The sequence below is a fragment of the Cervus canadensis genome, chromosome 17, assembly GCF_019320065.1.
Source record: "Cervus canadensis isolate Bull #8, Minnesota chromosome 17, ASM1932006v1, whole genome shotgun sequence".
NCBI classification, from domain to species: domain Eukaryota; kingdom Metazoa; phylum Chordata; class Mammalia; order Artiodactyla; family Cervidae; genus Cervus; species Cervus canadensis.
The window spans coordinates 46,069,958-46,090,263 of NC_057402.1; the positions used below are offsets into that span (position 1 = coordinate 46,069,958).

The 20,306-nt window shown below is 39.6% G+C and overlaps 1 protein-coding gene across 1 annotated transcript in view; it reads left to right on the plus strand.

The window, feature by feature from the left end:
* Window positions 1-20,306, plus strand: part of BLM (BLM RecQ like helicase) — an 87,229-nt gene that overhangs the window by 24,716 nt on the left and 42,207 nt on the right. The window contains exons 3-12 of the mRNA XM_043490222.1: window positions 1,202-1,902; window positions 3,670-3,832; window positions 6,467-6,588; window positions 9,867-9,999; window positions 10,925-11,628; window positions 13,573-13,764; window positions 15,194-15,312; window positions 16,283-16,396; window positions 19,609-19,707; window positions 19,924-20,072. Of these exons, the coding sequence (XP_043346157.1) occupies window positions 1,202-1,902; window positions 3,670-3,832; window positions 6,467-6,588; window positions 9,867-9,999; window positions 10,925-11,628; window positions 13,573-13,764; window positions 15,194-15,312; window positions 16,283-16,396; window positions 19,609-19,707; window positions 19,924-20,072 (2,496 nt within the window). The remainder of the gene's footprint in view (window positions 1-1,201; window positions 1,903-3,669; window positions 3,833-6,466; window positions 6,589-9,866; window positions 10,000-10,924; window positions 11,629-13,572; window positions 13,765-15,193; window positions 15,313-16,282; window positions 16,397-19,608; window positions 19,708-19,923; window positions 20,073-20,306) is intronic.

Genomic DNA, 20,306 nt, shown 5'->3' on the forward strand with positions numbered 1-20,306 from the left:
AACACTCAAGTGAAAAGAAGCATCTCTTACAGCTCTTTCATCGTAGAGATGAGAAAATGAAGCTGAGAGGGTCAATGGTTTTCCCACTTTACAAAATAATAATAAAGCGTGTTTTAGCAACGCCAGGTAATGAATTTTTCAGCACCTTTGCACAGTTTCTAGCACATGATATTTGCTCAATAAATATTTATTGAATGAACAACGAATCTTGTAAATATGAGAAAATTGGTGTTTTTTATTTTTTAATTTTTACTTTTGGCAGTGCTGGGTCTTCATTGCTGTGTGGGCTTTTCTCTAGTTACAATGCTCGGGGGCTGCTCTCTAGTTGCAGTGCACGGGCTTCTCATTGTGGTGACTTCTCTTGTTGTGGTTCCTGGGCTCTAGAGTACAGAACCAGTAGTTGTGACAGACAGGCTTAGTTCCTCCCTGGCATGTGGGATCATCCCAGACCAGGGATCGAACCTATGTCTCCAGCATTAGTAGGTGGATTCTTTACCACTAAGCCAGCAGGGAAGACCCAAATCAGTATTTTTAATATCTTAATATAATTTTATGTCCTTTTCAAAAGCCATGTAATAAGAAAACTATAGCTCTCCAGTTCTGTTCTTTCCTTCAAGCTGTATTCCAAAGTCCTTCTAACAATACCTAATGATGTATAGCCCTCATTGTGCCCTTAGCAGGTTCTAGGCACATTCTTTGTACCTGACTTTAAAGTTACCATTGACCTTCGTGTCAGTAAATCCAGCAGATGTCCAGGGCCCTTGCCCCTTTCACTTGTCTTTCAGATTTCAGCATAGCTGAAAGTTTTTAATTCTTTTCCCCATAAAACTTTTATCAGAGTCACAACAAGTAGTCACATTTGCATCTCTTCTCTTCTTTGCTTCTGCTTTCCCCACCTCTGGAGAGGTTGTTAATTAAGGACTATGAGCCTGAGAGACAAAGTAATGGGAATGGCCTGGATAGTCTCAAAGCTGAGTAATGAGCTCCTGAATAGGAAGGCTCAGAGCATACAAAGCATAATGTAAGTTACCTTACATATTTTAAAGTCAGAGAGGCATATAGATTCTTTGCTCATTTGGGATACAATGAAGGTTAAGTCATTATATAAATTAGTAAAAAAAAAAAAAAAATCAGAGTTTTGTATACCTTCTGGGTTTGTTAAAATTAATCCATCTAATTCAGTTTTTCGATTCTTTTTCAGAGGTTTCACTTTTAAAAAGAAAGTGCCTTCAGCCAATGATGTCTCTGTAACCAGTGTGTCAGTGGCAAAAACACCTGTGTTGAGTGATAAAGATGTTAATATCACTGAGGCCTTTTCCTTCAGTGAACCTTTACCCCACACCACCCATCAGCAGACGGGGATCAATGACTTTAAAAGTGCTCCATCCGGACCACAAACTAAGAGAGTTGGTTCAAAACCACTATTGCCAAGTTTGTCACAGGTTCCCCAGGAAGTTTCATGTACAGCCCAGAACACACCGGTTATAAAGCAATCCTGCAATGCTACTTTCAAGAAATTAGAATTTAGTTCCTCATCAGATTCTCTTATTCCCTTCAATGATTGGGATGATATAGATGACTTCGATACTTCTGGAAATTCTAAAGCATTTGTGACACCGTGCAAAAACCGCTTTGTAAGAGTAAGCACTGCTCAGAAATCAAAAAAGTCTAAGAGGAACTTAGTAAAAGCACAGCTTAATCAAACAAATGCAGGAAAGACTGGTTTGGCTCCCTCCTCCTCTGAGAGCAAGCAGGGACGTTTGGCTGAGAAACAGAAGGGTGACTCAGAGTGGTTAAGTAGTGATGTGATTTGCATTGATGATGACCCCAATTCCGAAGAGCTGATAAATGAAGATACTCAGGAAAATCACTCGTTAAAAACTCATTTGGGAGCGGAAAGAGGTAAAAATTATTATTTCATTTCAGTAGGTTGATTGTATTAGTTTATTCAAAGCTAGACATTGGGAAGAGTAACAAATATGATTTAGCTTTTGTCCTTAGGATATATAGAGGTGCTTATTGAACCATCTGTTGGCCATGTTCTTGAGGCAGAGCATTCTAAGGAAATGGAAGATTTTATTCTGCTAATACAGTTTTTATATTAGCAAGGATAGCTCTGTGATTTTAAATATGAAGAAATATGTAGAGAATATACTGCTTAATGGAGTAAGTCAGAGAGAAAGAAAATTACTGTGATATCACATGTGGAATCTAAAAAATAATAAAAATAAATATACAAAACGGAAGCAGGGACATAGAAAACAAACATGGTTACCAAAGGGGAGAGGGACGTGGGGGACAAATTAGGAATATGGAATTAATAGTTACAAACTGCTATACGTAAAATAGGTAAGCAATAGGGATTTACTGTATAGCACCGGGGGTTATACCCATTATCTGATAATGTCCTGTGATGAAATAAAATCTGCAGAAAACTGAATTCCCTTGGCTGTACACCTGAAACTAACCCAATATTGTAAATCAACTAAACTTACGTAAAAAGAAGAGAAGGTTCCATAGAAGTTCAAATGGCTTCTTGATGGTGTGCTGACTAGTTGGTAGTAGAATTGGGATGTAAAACTAAGCCTTTGTGTTATAATTCTTTTATGATTTGCACTACCTAATATTGATGAATAATACAATATAATCATGCTATTCAAGTATTGTAAATTAAATTCAAATAGCTTTCTGTTTAGGTCTCATAGTTATTAGATGTCTAGAACTTAATAGCTGAGATCAGCCATATGTGGAGGTACACACTTAATGAAATAATTGTAAATATGAGACTAATATTTTTAAACACCTGAATCCCATCAAGGTTACTGCAGGGTAAGAGGGGACTGAAAAGTGACTGATTATAAGAAAAACTATAGTCTAATCAAATGTGTTACTATTTATGAAGAGAAAATTTGGCCAAAGGTAAACTAGAGAGCAACGATTTGGCACTGTTTTCCCACATAGTTGAGAGAGAGACAATTATTCTGGGAGACTTAAATAACTAAGATGCCTTTGGGATAAGGTAGACATAGTTTATATGTATCAACAATGGTACTTGTGTAACCCTCAGGCTTACTTACTGTACTTTACCCTTATTTAAATGTGAATGAAAAATAGAGAAATGAAAGGACTGATACTAAATATGAGTTTCATAATTTAACTGGAGACAATTATGAAAATCCTTAAGCAAATCATCAGCCTCAATCCAGCTTTTGTTGGACTTAATCCAGTTGATTCAGTCACCTTCCGTGAAGAAACAAGCCAACATTAATGTGTGAAAGGAGAGAACTCATATAGTACAAAGTGCTACTAGCACTTTTATCTTATCCAACGCACTCACTTTTAAATGCTCACACCCTGTTCTTTCTGGCTCGTTAATATTAAAACAACCTACACTTATCAACTATTTTACCTAATTTTTTAAACTTTTCATTTTGTATTGGGGTATAGCCAGTTAACAGTGTTGTGATGGTTTTAGACGAACAGTGAAGGGACTCAGCGATACACATACGTGTATCCATCCCCCCACCAGCTCCCCTTCCGTCCAGCCTGCCGCATCACATTGAGCAGAGCTCCCTGCGCTGGACAGTCGGATCTTGTTGGTTGGGGAGTTTGGGGCGGCATGTACACTGCTATGTTTAAAGCGGATAACCATCAACTCTTTTACTTTAGGTAATTGGGAAAAGAAGAAAAACTCGGAAGAAACAGAATTACATTCAGTTGAGAAATCTTCATGTGTTGAGCTTGACGAAGATGATTATGACATAGATTTTGTCCCACCTTCTCCAGAAGAAGGAATGACTTCTACCTCTTCGTCCTCTTTAAAATGCTCCAGGTAAAATAGTTTTATTAATTAATAAACATTGTTTCTGAGATAGCTGAAATGATTTTAGTTGTGTAATGTCACCTCAAAACTAATTTCATGCTACTGCAGTTTGTTTTGTATTCAAATGAACACATCAAGAAATTCCTATTTATATACATTTTATTTAATTGTTGGTATTCTAAAACTATATAGTCCCATTATCATTAATTACATGGCACCTCCAAATGGTTTTATGTAGTTGAGCTTGATATGTGGAATGTAGTCCCAAAGATACTGATTTCCTAGACCTGAAATGACCCAAAACTAATACCTTCTTTGCGAAGTGACTTTTACTAAGTAAAGTGTCCTTTCTTCTTCTTTTTAAAATTTTTCTTAATCCAAATATTAATAGAATTGGCCATTGGTATTTGTCATTCACTGAATTTTGATAAATTTGTGACATGATTATGATTAATTGATGGTGCTATGGGAAAATAGAAAATCCACATAGTTCATTAATAGCTTAAAATACTAACAGTCGTCGTTACTGCCATACTGACTCCAGCCTAAATCCACTCAGTTGAGAGGTCTGATATATTCTATGCTGCTAACCGTATTTTGATGAGAAACAAATCCCTCTAGTACATCACCTGAAGGAAGGAAGGCAAACAGGAAGGAGGTGTTTGTCTACATAAGCTTGTTTCTCTGGGTTTTTGTTTTAACAGGTGGGTTGAGATGTTTAAAGAGGTGGGAGAGGGTGAAGTGTGATTGCTATTTGACAACGAAACAGAAAAACTCCAAAAGTTCCCCTCTTTCATCTCCCCCATAAAAATGCAGACAGAGTTGTGGGGGAAAAACTCAGCAAGAGTTCACATAGCATTATTCAACAGCATTCTTATTTCTCAGGTGAAGGAGTTGAAGCCTAGAGAGGAACGGGATTGTCTTGAGATGGCGTAATTAATGGCAAATGGGCTAAGATCCAGTGTAGGGTTATTTCAAGTGTGTATTGCACAGATAACATTGTAGCCACTTTAACAGGATATTGACTGATAGTCTTATAGTCCAACAAACCAAACATTTTTTTAAATTGCCGTATAGTTGATTTACAATATTGTGTTAGTTTCAGTGTACAGCATAGCGATTTCGGGTTTGTATTTTTCTTTTTCTGAGTATACTCCGTTATAGATTGTTACAAGATATTGAACATAATGCTCTGTGCTATACAGTAAATCCTTGTACCTTGTCTATTTTGTATATGAAAGTGAAAGTGTTAGTTGCTCAGTCATGTCCAATCCTTTGCGACCCCATGTACTGTAACTTGCCAGACTCTGTCCATGGAATTTTCCAGGCAAGAATACTGGAGTGGGCAGCCATTCTCTCCTCCAGGGGGTCTCCCCAACCCAGGGATCGAACCGAGGTCTCCTGAACTGCAGGCAGATTCTTCAGCATATGAGCCACCAGAGAAGCCCAGTTTGTGTTTGCATCCCGTCCTCCTGATTTGTTCTCTCTCTTCCCCGTCCACAGTGCTTTATTGCTTCTCTGTATGTGTGTATGAGTTTTTTACATTGCCATAATCAGCATGTTGCTATCATTTTTCAATCTGCTTTTCTTTTGCCATTATTTTTAAAACATCTTCCATATTGCTGGATAGTCATTATTTTTATTCCTCTTAATGGCTACATAATTTATTGAGTTGTCATACCACAATTTAGTATATTTTACCTAGATCTTCAACAGTTGGAAAATGGTTCTTTCGAAGGTTGTTTCCAAGATAAAGTCTCTCTATATATTTTCTACTGCAACCTTGTATACATATTTGTATATATTATAAAACTAAAAGAGGATTTTCACAAAAGCTTTATGTGCAGTGCGCACTTACATTTTCTGTTATATTTTATTACATTTTAAAGTGCTGGTTATGACTTCTGAACTTATTTCAGAGACGTAATGGTTAGAAAATATATAACAAAAAGGAAAACATGTTTTTCTATCTCCTGAATTCCTAAACCTCTGTAGCTGGCCCTCAAAATCCTCTCTCTGCAGACCCCAAATTACCTTTACAGTTTATCTCCAGTTGTGTTCTTATGGTAACCCTAAGCCCCGTTGCCTAATCACAGTAAACCGACCTTCTCTCTCCTTCATAAGCGTTAGCTTTCTTTGGATTGCCATAGTATCCTCTCTTTAACACTTATTTAATACTAATTTATTTTGTTACTTTTAAAGTATTTTTTATATCCAGCCAGAATGACCATGTTTATGTGTGTTAATATCAGGGCCAAAAGATGGCAAACTTTGAGGGCCAGCTAGGGCTTCCCAGGTGGATCAGTTGGTAAAGGATTCACCTACAATGCAGGAGACGAGAGTTCGATCCCTGGACCGAGGAGATCCCTTAGAGAAGGAAATGGCCACCTGCTCCAGTATTTTTGCCTGGGAAATCCCATGGACAGAGGAACCTGATGGGCTACCGTCCATGGAGTCACAAAAGAGTCTGGACATGACTTAGCAACTAAACCACCACCTAAGAAGTTTTATAATAGAGATACAGAGACATGTTTCTCTTTTCTGTTACATAGTGTCTAACCAGTTGTGGAAAATATTAGAGGGAAAAGTATGCCTTTGGTCTAGTCTGTACTCTGATCAGTTTAATGTTTTTTTAATTTGTAGTATGTTGAAGGATCTTGACACTTCTGACAAAAAGGATAGTCTTAGCACATCAGAAGACTTGTCAAAACCCAAGGAAATGGCCACACAGCAGCCTCATGGAGAAACCAGCACAAGCTGTGAAGGTACAGAAGTATTTTAGACATAATACATGTTGTAGCTGCTTACTTTTGAAAACAAAGTAAGGTTGTATTCTTAGCCTGTTACTGTATAGTATAAGATGATGAATCTATAGTTTCTTTTGACCTAATAGAGAATCATCCATAATAACCAACCACCAGCATTTGCTCAAATAACTTCGAAACTCAGAAACTTGTTTTCTCACCAGATGACTCTCTAACAAGTAGCGTTTTAGAATAGAGAAGGAATTTTTTTCTCATACTGAACCAAAATTTTGCCTTCCTGTAGCTTTAATCTTTGTGAGATAAATGTGAAGTGCCTAGAGCTAAATATTAGATCTTTTACCTCTTTTTTATAGCTACTGATTTCTAGACCTTTCCTAGTTCTCTGGGTTTGGTGTTCACTTAAAGTTTCATACTTTTTGTTTGCTTGATTTATTTCTAATTCATTTTTAAATTTTCTACTAAATATCTAGTATAAATAATCCAGTAGCACCTAAAGTCTTTGAAAAACTGCTGTGTCTCCTTCTCACTCCTGATTTCTGTTTCCCAAAGGCTTTTTCAGACTAGAAATTTGTTTCCTTCTAGTCTGAATTCTTCCTGGTGTTATTCCTTTTTGTTTTCTTTTTGTTTCCTCTTTTCTCTTTCACTCTCCCTGGAACTTCAGCTATTGGACCATTAGACCTCCGTTAATTAACTTCTCTGTTTTTTTATCTCTTGCCTTTTTTGCTTTCTGAGAGATGTCCTCAGTTTTTAAATTAATTATTGCATGGAATTTTTCATTTTTATCAGATTAATTCCCAACAGCTGCATTGTACTCTATGAGTATTTCTGTAATGTTTTCTATTCTTATTTTGTGGGTACTGTACTTAGAGGGTGTGTGAATGTGTGTTTGCACACATACATGTGTAGTGATCTCTTGGTGTGGTTCCTGTTTCCTCTGAATCTTTGTTTATTTTCGTCTCTGAATTTATTGTTAAAGATCCTCCTGAAATACCTGATGTAGGCACTCTTCTAAGTGCCTTACAATATTAATTAATTTAATCCTCACAATGATCCTTTAAGATAGTTTCTGTTGTCCCATTTTACAAATAAGGAAGGCAAGGTACGAGGTACCAGAGAGCTAAATAATTACTCATGGTCATAGAGTTAGACAGCAGCAGAGCTAGGATTTGAACCCAGCAGTCTTGAGGCCGCCGCACCATACTGTCCCTGCATCATCAAGTCTCACGGATGAAATGGTTGGCTAAGACGCGAGCGAGGACAGAGTCCCACACAATGCCCTTAGCAGCCTCCCTCTCAGCTGACAGCAGTCTCTTCTTCACCACCTCATGTTCATCTTGTTACAAATCTGCCTTCAGACTGTTTCTCTCCCTTGTCCCTGGGGATGCAAAAGACTCACTCATTTGACGCCAGAATTTGAAGGTCTGAGGCAGCAAGAGGAAAAAGGTGGGCCATTGGCTCTAGAGCAATGCTGACCTGGTATGCAAGCCTCCCTCTTCCCACTCCTGGCCGGGTGACTGTGCCAAAGTAGTTCAGCTTCTTCGGACCTCAGTTTTTGTTCTTCTGTTAAATGAGAAGAATAGTATCTGCCTTGCCTGGTAGTTGTCAGGATTCAAGGTAAAGTGCCCCTTGCACTGCAGGCCTTCAATAAATGGGGCTTTTGTTATCTGCCAGTCTAGTGATCCTTTCAAAAAGAACTACGTTGAGATGGCTGTTGTATTTTTATGAACTCTTGCGAACTCTGTAATTGTTTCCTCTTTTTCTTAGAGCTCACAAAGCAGCCATTTGATAACATGTTCTAGAATTTTGCCTTGAATTAACTTTAAGAACACCAGCCTGTAGCTTTTGGCATCCCTTTAGAATTTTTTTGAAAATTAGAACAATGTTTGACTGTCTTCACTCTCCCTTCAACTCTCCTATTACCTAGTCGCTTCATGTATTAGTGAGACTTTCTTTTGCAGGTTTCCTTTGTACACTGAGGTGTAATCTGTCTAGACAAAGAGACTTGAGCTCCTTTCCAATAACTGTATCTCTGAGCCTGTCTTGGTTTTCATTTCCTTTGGACTGTTGTTTATCCTCCTCTTTCCAATCCAATGCCCATTCTCCTTCCAGAGAAAACAGATGTCTAACAGGAGCCCAGCGAGCGCACTTGTACCACTTCACACATCACGACCCTGTTTACGTCAGTCACGAGTGAAAGTCCTCACTCGCAGGTCGTTCTCACATGGACATGTGGGTCCCATCGTCGGGGTTGTGTCCACACCCCCACGCTCATCTGTCCTCTCTTCCTCTCCTTAGACCCTTCAGCTAGCTGCCCTCTCTCGATAATTTCCTGGCAACCTCCTCCTCTTCTCTGATTGTCTCTGAGAATACTGTTGCCTCTAGCCACCTAAGCTGTTTACTTCACCTGAACACCTTAGGCCCCAGGGGTCAGTAGGTATGTTTCTTGCTTTCCATTGCTCCCCTAACCCATTTTTTTTCCTTTGCTTCATCTAAAGCCACCCCTCCTCTGACATCTATTTCTTAGTTATACAGCTGAAATGTAAAAGTGTGGAGCGGGCTGGCTGGATTCACATGTCCATACAGGTGTTATCAGGAATTTCTCTCTCTCACACCTGCCTCTCACGTCTCCCCATCTCAATCTTCCATTTCCCTCCATCTCTGTTTTCTGCTTTCCCTTATGTTGGCCTTATGTTCACGCTTGTATTTTCCCTCAGGGTGGCAGAGTTGGCCACCTGCAGCCAGTCCAGCTGCAGAGAGAGATCCTCTTTTCCAGTCAGTCAAAAAACTCTAAGATCTAATTCTCATTTAACTGTCTCACGACATGCCCACTGAGGAAGTGCAGGGAGGGAGTGGTCTCCAAAAGGAAAGTGTAAAAGGGCGGTGCTGTTAGGAACCTCTGGTTGGCAGGCAGACGAGAGCAACAAGTGGAGTTCTTACCTGTCCAAACTGTATGACGTATTCTGTGTGGGCATGGTGAGATTTACATGTGAAGTTAGTAAAAAAAAAAAAAAAATCATAAAACTTTTCTATCTTATAGCAACCTTGGTTACCTCATAATAAGAATTAGCAGGAAATGAAACGATAACAGTTTTGAGCTCTCATGATACAGATTAGAGCCAGTCTGATTTCAGATGATTTCAGAGGCAGATAATGGGAGAATATATTATTGTTCAGAATCCTGTTTTTAAACTACTTCAGGTGTTACATGCAGGGCTTTCAAAATTTTAAGTCTTTTTTTGTTGTCGGTGAAAAATATTCACAGCATAATGACTTTTCAGCTAGACAGACAAGCTTACAGCAGCAGCTTGTCCGTGTGATGGACCGAATCTGTACATTAGTTGATGCTGTTCCTGATGATGAGCTGAAAACTTTGGATTGTGGGAATGAGCTGCTCCAGCAGCGGGACATAAGGTATCTTGACTTCTCTCCTTCTGGATCTGATTGCATTTCCACCGACACTGTAAGTGTCAAACATACAGGGCATCCAGGCATTCTGCCCCACAAACTGTGTAGCATACTTATCACTGTCTTTTTTTTTTTTTTTTTAAATTCTATGGTTGGAATATAGTTGATTTACAATGTTATGTTAGTTTCAGGTATATAAAAAAAACCACTTAGTTATACATATACATATATCTATTCTTTTTCAGATTCTTTTCCCAAATACGTTATTACAGGGCTTCCCAGGTGGCGCTAGTGGTAAAAAAACCTGCTTGCCAATGCAGGAGATATAAGAGACATGGGTTCAATCCCTGGATAGGGAAGATCCCCTATAGGAAGAAATGGCAGCCCACCCCAGTACTCTTGCCTGGAAAATCCCATGGACAGAGGCGCCTACTGGGCTACAGTCCATGAGTTCTCAAAAAGTCAGACATGCCTGAGCAACTGAGCACACACATAGGTTGTTACAGAGTATTGAGTAGAGTTCCCTGTGCTCTACATTCTATCTTAAATTAATTTACTTTTTCAAACTATTCCTTTAGCATTTGTATTCAGATTTTTAAGGTTGGAAATATTTTGCCAGTTTGGCATGAAAACTAAATATAAACTTGTGTGTACCCTACCATTGCCAGCTTGTTGTTTAGTTGCTAAGTAATGTCTGAATCTTTGCAACCCTATGGACTGTAGCCCACCAGGCTCCTCTGTCCATGGGATTCTCCAGGCAAGAATACTGGAGGAGATTACCATTTCCTCCTCCAGGGGATCTTCCCCACCCAGGGATCGCACTTGTATCTCCTGCATTGGCAGGCAGATTCTTTATCACTGAGCTATCAGGAAAGCCCACACCATTGCCAACTACTCATCGTTAATTTGGCATCCTGTGTTCTCTCTTCAGAAGGAAACTCCTAGCTGAAGCGGATTTTGATCCCAGTGATGCCAGTGTTCTTCACTCCTTGTGGGGATGTAGGCCTGATCCCCTGGAGAGCCCTGTGGAGGACTCTGCCTCTGTTTCCTTACCTTACGCGTTTCCGAAGGGTGATTCCTGTCCTGCAGGGAATGCTGTGAAGGAGTTCACTCTTTCACACCTCCCCTCAAATTCCATGTCCACCCGGGAACGTTTACTGACTCCTCCCCTAGGAAAGACGGGAGTCTCAGCCACCACGAAGAGTCCCTTTGAAAGACCACTATTCAGTTCCCATTTACAGAAGTCCTTTGTAAGTAGCAACTGGGCTGAAACACCGAGGGCAGAGAAAAGAAATGAAAGCCTTGATTTCCCAGGAAATGTTCTCACAAGCACGGCTGTGAAAGATCAGAATAAATATACCACCTCCATAAATGACTTGGAAAGAGAGCTCCAGGCTGCTTGCGAGATTGACAATTTTGACATAGATGACTTTGACGATGATGATGATGACTGGGAAAATCTGATGCAAAATTTAGCAGCCAACAAATCTTCCACAGCTGCCTACCCACCCATTAAGGAAGGTCGACCAGTTAAATCAGTGTCAGAAAGACCCTCTTCCGCCAAGACAGACTGCCTTCCAGGGGCATCTACCACTCAAAATAAAAACTTCTCAGAGTCAATTCTGAATTACCCTGGTAAGTTTACAATAAATGAAATGCTTATATTTTCTCTGACAACAAAACTGTCCAAAATAGGAATTGTACAAGAGAAACCATAGCAAATCATCATTGCCTGAGAATGACATTGTTTCTATGCAAATTTCTGCTGATAATATGAATTACAAATCACAATTTCAGGAGCAAGTTGCTCTTTTGTCTGGGTACCAGCTGTAGTTTTATAAAATGTGTAATTATAACCTATTGTAGTAAAGCTCTAAAAGTCATTACAAATGTGCTTTGCCTTTAAATTAACATTTTTTAGTCCCTAAAACAATAAAGCTCATGAGGGCCAAGTTTTTAACAATTTGGGGGATGGATAAAAAGCAAAGCTGAATTTATATGTTAAAAATGTCATTGTGTGTATTTTTAGAATCCTGGATTGATAAGAAATGATGTTTATAAAGCAGTAGAACAGGTTTTATGTCAAAATACTAAAATTTACGGCAACCTAAGAAACCTAAGAAGTCAGAAATTTCTTAAGTCAGTCAAATTATTTTTTTTGGTCTAGGATCATTTTAATTCACTCAGCAAATATTTCCTGAGTGGCCACCCATGTGCCATGTGTTATGCTCAGGTCCTAGTGATAGATGGATAATGAAGAGTTCCTGCCTGCTTGGAGCTCACAGTTTAGTGAGAGAACTTTTTGGAATAGTGAAATTAGCCATTGTAAAGGTTGCAGAGAGAAGCCAAAATTAATTTTAAAACCTTACATTAACCTTACAAAGTTATCAAAAGGTGGGTTTTTTTTTTAAGTTTATATGTGTAAGGTTTTGTAAAGTGCAGTCCTCCCTATTTTTGCCATTGATGACTTAATCCCACAGAGGTTGTTCTTGCAGCTATGCTGTTGACCTTTAAAATAACCATTAATGGATTTATTTCTGTGTCATGCTTGGTATTCGCAGTTATCTTTGAGACGGTTGAGGGCTGGGGTGAGAGGAACTACTAGAGCTGGAGTGAGCACCTCTCACACTGTGGGCAGCCGCCCAGAGTTGCGACCGCGAGGGGGCAGAAGAGGGGGCAGAGGCGAGTGACATGACGGAGGGAGATTCATGGGGAGCTAGGATTACTCTGAGCTTTCAGACCCGGTGACTGAGAAAGCCGTGACACCGTGAACAGAAAGAGAAGTCAGGAGGCAGAGGCACATTTGGAGCAGAGCTGAGGAGGGCTATTTTAAGGCTTGCTGAGCTTCAAGTGTTGGGAAGTCATTCAGGCGGAAGTATCTTGCAGACAGTTGGAGGTGCGTGCAGCCCTGGGACTTAGGAGGGCGTCAGTCTAGGCTTGAGAAAGAGATCTGGGCATTCTGTGCACATCAGCGATGTTTAAGGTCAAAGGACTAGAAAAATTCCAAAAAAGAATGTCTACTGAGCCCAGTCCCAAGTGTCAGAGACTCCCAAATTTCAGGGACAGGTGGAGGAAATGGAGCCAGGAAAAGGAAGTTAAAGTGAGTAGAAAACCCAGGACTGTCTTTTTTTTTTTTTTTTTTTTTAATATGTATGTATGTATTTGACTGTTCTGGATCTTAGTGCCACATGCAAACTCTTAGTTGAGGCATGTGGGATCTAGTTCCCTGATCAGGGATAGAACCCCGACCCCCTGCATTGGGCGCACAGGGTCTTAGCCACTGGAACACCAGGGAAGTCCCCCCATGATTGTCTTGAAATTCAAAAGAGAAGGAGGAGAGAATATATAGGAGGGGTAGGTGCTGTAAAAAAAAAAATCAAGGAAAGATTTGAACTTGGCCCTTAGGAAGTCTCTGGTGGCCTTGACACTGGGCAGCAAGGAAACCCTGATAAACAGGTAAAGAAGGGTGTGCTATAGCAAACTGTACTCCAGTGACTCTGCAGGGCAATGGGTTAAAATGCTAAAGCTTATTGGTTACCATAAAGCCCTGATTTCTCTTAACATTGATTATTTTCTTAGACAAGACGGAGCAGAACGTAGCATCCAGAAATCCAAAACACGAGCGTTTCCAAAGTCTTAATTTTCCTCATACAAAAGAAATGATGAAGATTTTTCATAAGAAATTTGGCCTGCATAATTTTAGAACTAATCAGCTAGAGGCGATCAATGCTGCACTGCTTGGCGAAGACTGTTTTATTTTAATGCCCACTGGTATGTATTTTTAGATATGAATTGGCAGGAATCCATTGGCAGATGTTAAATGAAAGCCCTTTAATAGAAATAAAAAGAACACCTACACCATAGTTCTATCATTTAGGGGTCTCTAACCTTCCCATACCACAGTTGGGAAAGTATATTACTTCATATCCTCTGTTCTGGTTGTTGACATGATAACATTTATTGCCCTTTAAGATCCTCACCTCAAAGCTCATTGTGTTGAATTGATCGAGGATTTTCCTTTGGGAATTTTTCTTTTTTTCTAGTCTAAATTAGCCTGGAACAGGAACAAAAAAATTACTGTCAGAGACCACAGCCACTTCTGGCAGTTTATTTGGCACAACCTCGTGTGGCCTGGTGGTTGAAATCATTGGCTCTGGAGTAATGCCCTGAGCTCAAAGCACAGCTCTGCCACTTATTAACAGTGTGGCCGTGAGCAAGGCACTTCACCCCCAAACCCAGGCTCCTCGTTTGTGCAGTGGGAATAATACCAAAGCACCCACTTCACAGAGCGTCATGAGGATTAAGTGAAAAGCCTGGAACATAGTTCTTTCTTGTCTTCAGTTTTGAAGAGATCCAAGACTTCATTGTGCTGTTAAAGTGTATAACAGCTGTTGAGTGATTTACAGTCATACAAGTAAGAATATTAAATCAGCCATTAGGATAAGAAGCAGGGGAACATTGTAAATCACCTATGCTTCAATTAAAGAAAAGAAAGCAAGCAGCAATGTGGGAAGTTAGGGTTTCATTACTTACGTCTAGTCTTCCCTCTGCCTCTTACTCGCCTTTGTTGTGACCTCCAGCAATCAGTTGTCGCCATCGTCATTAAATAGCATTGACTGGGCATCTGAATTTTCTCAAACTGACCTTACATTTTAGATGGTGTTGGTTTGTTTAGTCAGCAGCTTTCCATACTTTATTAACTTGTTCAGTCTGTGTCTTCTGTTTTGACTCCAGTTTGGCACTGCAAAACTAAAACTGGAGAGGGAGGGCCCTGGCATTTGTCTCGTCCAGCAATCTGAGGCATTGGCAACTCAGTGGTAGAATTCTCACCCTCCTCATCCAGCAGTTTTCATTCAAGGCTTTCCAAGACCCTCTAGGGTTTCAAGGGGGCATTTTTCAGGGCGTCCTTCTCAAGTAGACTTTTAAAGTATTTCTGATGCATTTAAGTTTCCTGCCCTGATTCTTGCTTTTGCTATCATGTGTACCTATGTAAGATTGTCCTAAAGATAATTTTTATGCATTTAAGTTGCCCACATACTTTGGCTCATTCAAATATGGCATATTTTGGCACCATGGAGAATATCACTTGGTGTCCTATTAGTTCATTACTTTAAACTTTATATGTCATTTGCATTGTACATCTTGCCTTCATGCTCTCCACATAGAACTTGATGGATTTTTTTCTGGTCATTCTCTATAGGAGGTGGTAAAAGCCTGTGTTACCAGCTCCCTGCCTGTGTTTCTCCTGGGGTCACTATTGTCATTTCTCCCTTGAGATCACTTATAGTGGATCAAGTCCAAAAGCTGACTTCCTTGGATGTAAGTTAAAACACTACCAGTTATAATAAAAATACTAAGAATAGCATAACTTAAAAACAGTTATATTTTAGTACTCTGGGTAACCTTTTTTATTAAATAGTTCATGAACTATAAGACTAAAGCACAGCAGTTATATTAGGTTGTTACATTTAAGTACAAGTCTTTGGAAATTCTGGTACAGATGACTTTCTAGAGTTCAATCTGGTTTTACTCTGGAAGAATGCTTTTTAATAAGAACCTTTAACCTGTATTGCTGATGTAAATTTGTTTTTTCTAATATGGAAGGATTTTTTTTTTTTACACTACTGTCAGATTGGCTTAGTTCTCACTCCCTTAATATCTTTTTTTTTTTTTTCCTCCCTTAATATCTTAAAATGCACACACATGTGCATGCCCACACACATATGTCCTTTTTCCTCCTGGCTGAGGTTAAGAAAAGTTTATGAGTGCAGTCTATTAAATCCTACATACTGTGATCAAACAGAACTCTTCTTGGGGTTGGTTATGAACCATCACCCCTCAACAAAACCACTGGTTTGATTTTTCTTCCCAAAGATGTCTCCCTACGGAGATGGTAGCCATTGTTCAGCCATTCATGAGAGTTGTGGTCCTTTCAGTGTCGTTGTCCATTAAAACCCAAAAGATGCATTTACCTGAAAAAAAAAATATGGCCATACATTAGAATTGGAATCTCCTAGATGCTGAGTTCATATTTATCTTCCTTACAAATCTGAAAAGTTAAAAAAGTAAAGAAACAGGGAAAAAGAAAAGGAAATAAACAGTGAGAAGACCATTTGACTTATGGTTAACAAGGATTTTTTAAAAATACGTACTGATTATTATGTTGAGATTCTCTTTCCTTTGACAGGTTTGATATGACCTATTAACTGTTTATAAAACCTAAAGATAAATGTAAGCTTGAGTCAGATTAATGTGTAAAATTTAAATTGTTTACTACTTTTATGCTTAGATCCCAGCTACATATCTGACAGGTGATAAGACGGACTCAGAAGCTACAAGTATTTACCTCCAGTTATCAAAAAAAGACCCAATTATAAAACTTCTGTATGTTACTCCAGAGAAGGTTTGTATTTCTATCATTATTTTAAAATATGATATTACCAACTGCCATATGACCCAGCAATCCCACTCCTGGGCATACACACCGAGGAAACTAGATCTGAAAGAGACACGTGCACCCCAATGTTCATCACAGCACTGTTTATAATAGCCAGGACGTGGAAGCAACCTAGATGCCCATCAGCAGATGAATGGATAAGGAAGCTATGGTACATATACACAATGGAATATTACTCAGCCATTAAAAAGAATTCATTTGAATCAGTTCTAATGAGATGGATGAAACTGGAGCCCATTTTACAGAGTGAAGTAAGCCAGAAAGACCAATACAGTATACTAACACATATATATGGGATTTAAAAAGATGGTAACGATAACCCTATATGCAAAACAGAAAAAGAGACACAGATGTACAAAAAAATAAATAAAATAAAATATGATATTACAGCTATTTTAAAAAAACAAACAAGTTCTCCTTACCGAGAAAGGAAATACTGAGTCTTTCCCTCCTGTGTTTCTCTCCATTACTTCTCACATAGAATATTACACGCTAGTCATCAAAGGTATGGAGGTCTTTGCTTCCATCAAGTGGTCCTCTGTGACACCAGCTAGGGGTCCTACAGTTTAACTCAAATTTGACACTACCTACCCAGAGATAATGTCAGACCCCACAGGTTAAGGGCTCAGTCCCTCGAGATTACCACCCTGCTCAAGGTGGCAAGCCACAGGTTACCCACAACTTCCGTCTGACTTGGCTGCAAATCAGGTTGCTGTGACCTCCTCCTGCTTGAATTCAGTGACTTGCAAGAGCAGCTCACAGAACTCAGGGAGACACTTACCTACATTCACCAGTTTAGTGAAGGCTGTGGTGAAGACCTTCAGATAAACAGCCAGATGAAGAGGTATACGAGGCGGGTCCTGAGCACAGGAGCTTCTGTCCCTGTGGAGTTGCAGTCTGTCAGCCCCCAAGCACGTGGATGTGTTTGCCAACCTAGAACTTCTCTGACGCCCATACTTTTGGAATTTTGTGGAGGCTTCCTCACATAGGCATGATCAATTATAGTCTCCATTTCTACACTGACTCCCTTCTCTGAAGGATGGGAGAAGGACTCAAAATCCTAAGCTTTTTATCCTGGCGTAGTCTTTCTAGTGACCAGTTCCCACCCAGGAGCCCAACCAGAGTTGCCTGAGTTGGACCAAAGGTGCTCCCAGTGCTCTTGTTTAGTCGCTAAGTCGTGTCCAACTCTCTGTGACCCCGCGGACTGTAGCCTGCCAGGCTCCTCTGTCCATGGCATTTTCCCAGGCAAGAGTACTGGAGTGGGTTGTCATTTCCTCCAGGGGATCTTCCTGACCCAGGAATCGAACCCTTGTCTCCTGAATTGTAGACGGATTCTTTACCACTGAACCATCAGGGGAACCCCAGTGCTCTAACCACGTAAGAATTTACAAGGGTTTCAGGAACCCTATTCCAGGAACTGGGAGCAGGGACCAGTATATTTTTTCTGTTATCTCATTAAAGCCCACTAAAATACGTATGTTTTTAAATTTTTGACATAATTTCTGATGCATTTAGTGTAAGAATTCCTCTAACTTTCATTGAGAAACCCACATGGTAACATTTTATTGTAACTGCTCTATCATTCTTTCTCAGTTTTTCCCTTAAACATTTCAGAGTAAGTTGCAGACATGATATCCTTTCAACCCTAAATACTTCATTGCATGTCCTAAAAACAAGGAATTCTCAGTACAATTAACAGTATTGGAAAATATTAATTGCTACAATACTGCTACTTTATGAAACTTTATTCTAATTTCACTAGTTATCCCAATAATGTCCTTTATAGCAAAAGAGAATCCTAGATTATCCATTTTCTTCATGTCTCTTGAAACAATTTCTGTCTTTCATTATCTTGACAGCTGAGTGAAAGCCAGTTGTTTTGTGGACTGTCACACAATTTGATTTTATATTTCCTCTTGATTAGATTTGCGTTGTTCATTTTGGGGGAATATCACAGAAGTGGTGATACATTCTCAGTGCAGCCTATCAGGAGGCATTTGTCAATTCATTCTATTATTGGTATTTTGTTAACTTCGATCACTTGGATAATATGGTGTCTGCCAGATTTCTCCACTGTAAAATTACTTTTTTTGTTGTTAATTATTCATTACAAGAATAAATGTAATTATTTTGTAATTGTAGATCTCTTATTGTGGAATATTCTGAAACTGTAAATATCCTATGTCTCATGAAACTTTGACTTGAGTTTTACTGTCCCCACCAGTTGTTATTGTAGTGGGTGCCAAGTGATGATTCTTCTAATTTAATTGGTATTCTCCTGTAAGGACAAGCTTTCCATTTTACCCACATATTTATTTATAGCAATATGAAATTATGAATTCTTAAGTTAATCAGTGGGTTATAATCAGTTACCATTGTGTGTTTTGATGTTTTAATTGTCCTAGGTTTGGCCAGTGGAAAAATTCCATCACACTGGCTTCTGTGTCCTTCCAACATGTCTGTCAAGACGTGGGTGCCAGATATGGTCACTGCTACTGGGATGTCATTGTTTCTAGGCCCAGTTATGGACAGAGCTATGAAATACACATACATACAGGCTTGTATGTACAAGCCATGTATATATAGGCTTCCCAGGTAGCACAGTGGTAAAGAATCCTCCTGCCAGTGCAGGAGACATGAGACGTAGTTTCAATCCCTGGGTCTCGAAGATCTCCTGGAGGAGGAAATGGCAACCCACTCTAGTATTCTTGCCTGGAAAATCCCATGGACAGAGGAGCCTGGTGGTCTACAGTCCATGGGGTCACAAGTTGGACTCTACTGAGCATGCACACATGTGTGTATATATTGTACATATGTGTGTATATGATTCCCCCAAACAACATGCACACATGTAACACATGTCTGTAACCCTGTCACCAGTGTAAACGTGTGTGGCTCCCAGATACACTGAGGCAGAAAAATTGTTTTAGAAGCACTGACCTAATACATAACTGTTTGCTAAATGTGGGTGAACATTCTAGAGTGTCTCATCTGCTATTTTCTATTACTTTTACTAATTCAGTTCGTAGATTGAAATCAGAACCATTTTATGTGGTTTTAATGCAACTTAAGTCACAGTGGAACTTAAAGACAACCAGATCCTTACGGTGAAGTGTTTAAATGGTTTCAAATGTCTGACTAACATACTTCCCGTCTAGGTCTGTGCGAGCAACAGGCTGATCTCTACTCTGGAGAATCTATATGAGAGGAGGCTCTTGGCACGTTTCGTCATTGATGAAGCGCACTGTGTGAGTCAGGTAAGCACAGTTCTCTGCGTCTTGACATACCAGTAAATACATACCACCGACAGTATCTAGATCTTGAGTGCCGAGAGGAAAAAACATTGATTGAGTTATTCTGCTATTTCACTGAAGAATAATGTGATTCTTAATATGTGTATTAAGTGTATGCTTTATATAAAGAAGATCCGAGTAGTCTAAAAAGCAGTAGTGTTTTTTTTTTTTCCCAACTAGTGGGGACACGATTTTCGTCCAGATTACAAAAGAATGAATATTCTTCGCCAGAAGTTCCCTTCTGTTCCAATGATGGCTCTCACTGCCACAGCCAACCCCCGGGTACAGAAGGACATACTCACTCAGCTGAAGATTCTCAGGCCTCAAGTGTAAGTTGTCAAAAGTTATTCATTTTAAAACCTGGGGGCCGTGGTTCCCCAATTGTTGCACAATAGGATCATTTGTAGAGCCTTCAAAAATCCCAGTGCCCAGGGTACGTGCGTAGTAAGTCACTTTAGTCGTCTCCAACTCTTTGCGACCCTGTGGATTGTAGCCTGCCAAGCTCCTCTGTCCATGGGACTCCTCAGGCAAGAATACTGGAGTGGGCAGCCGTTTCCATCTCC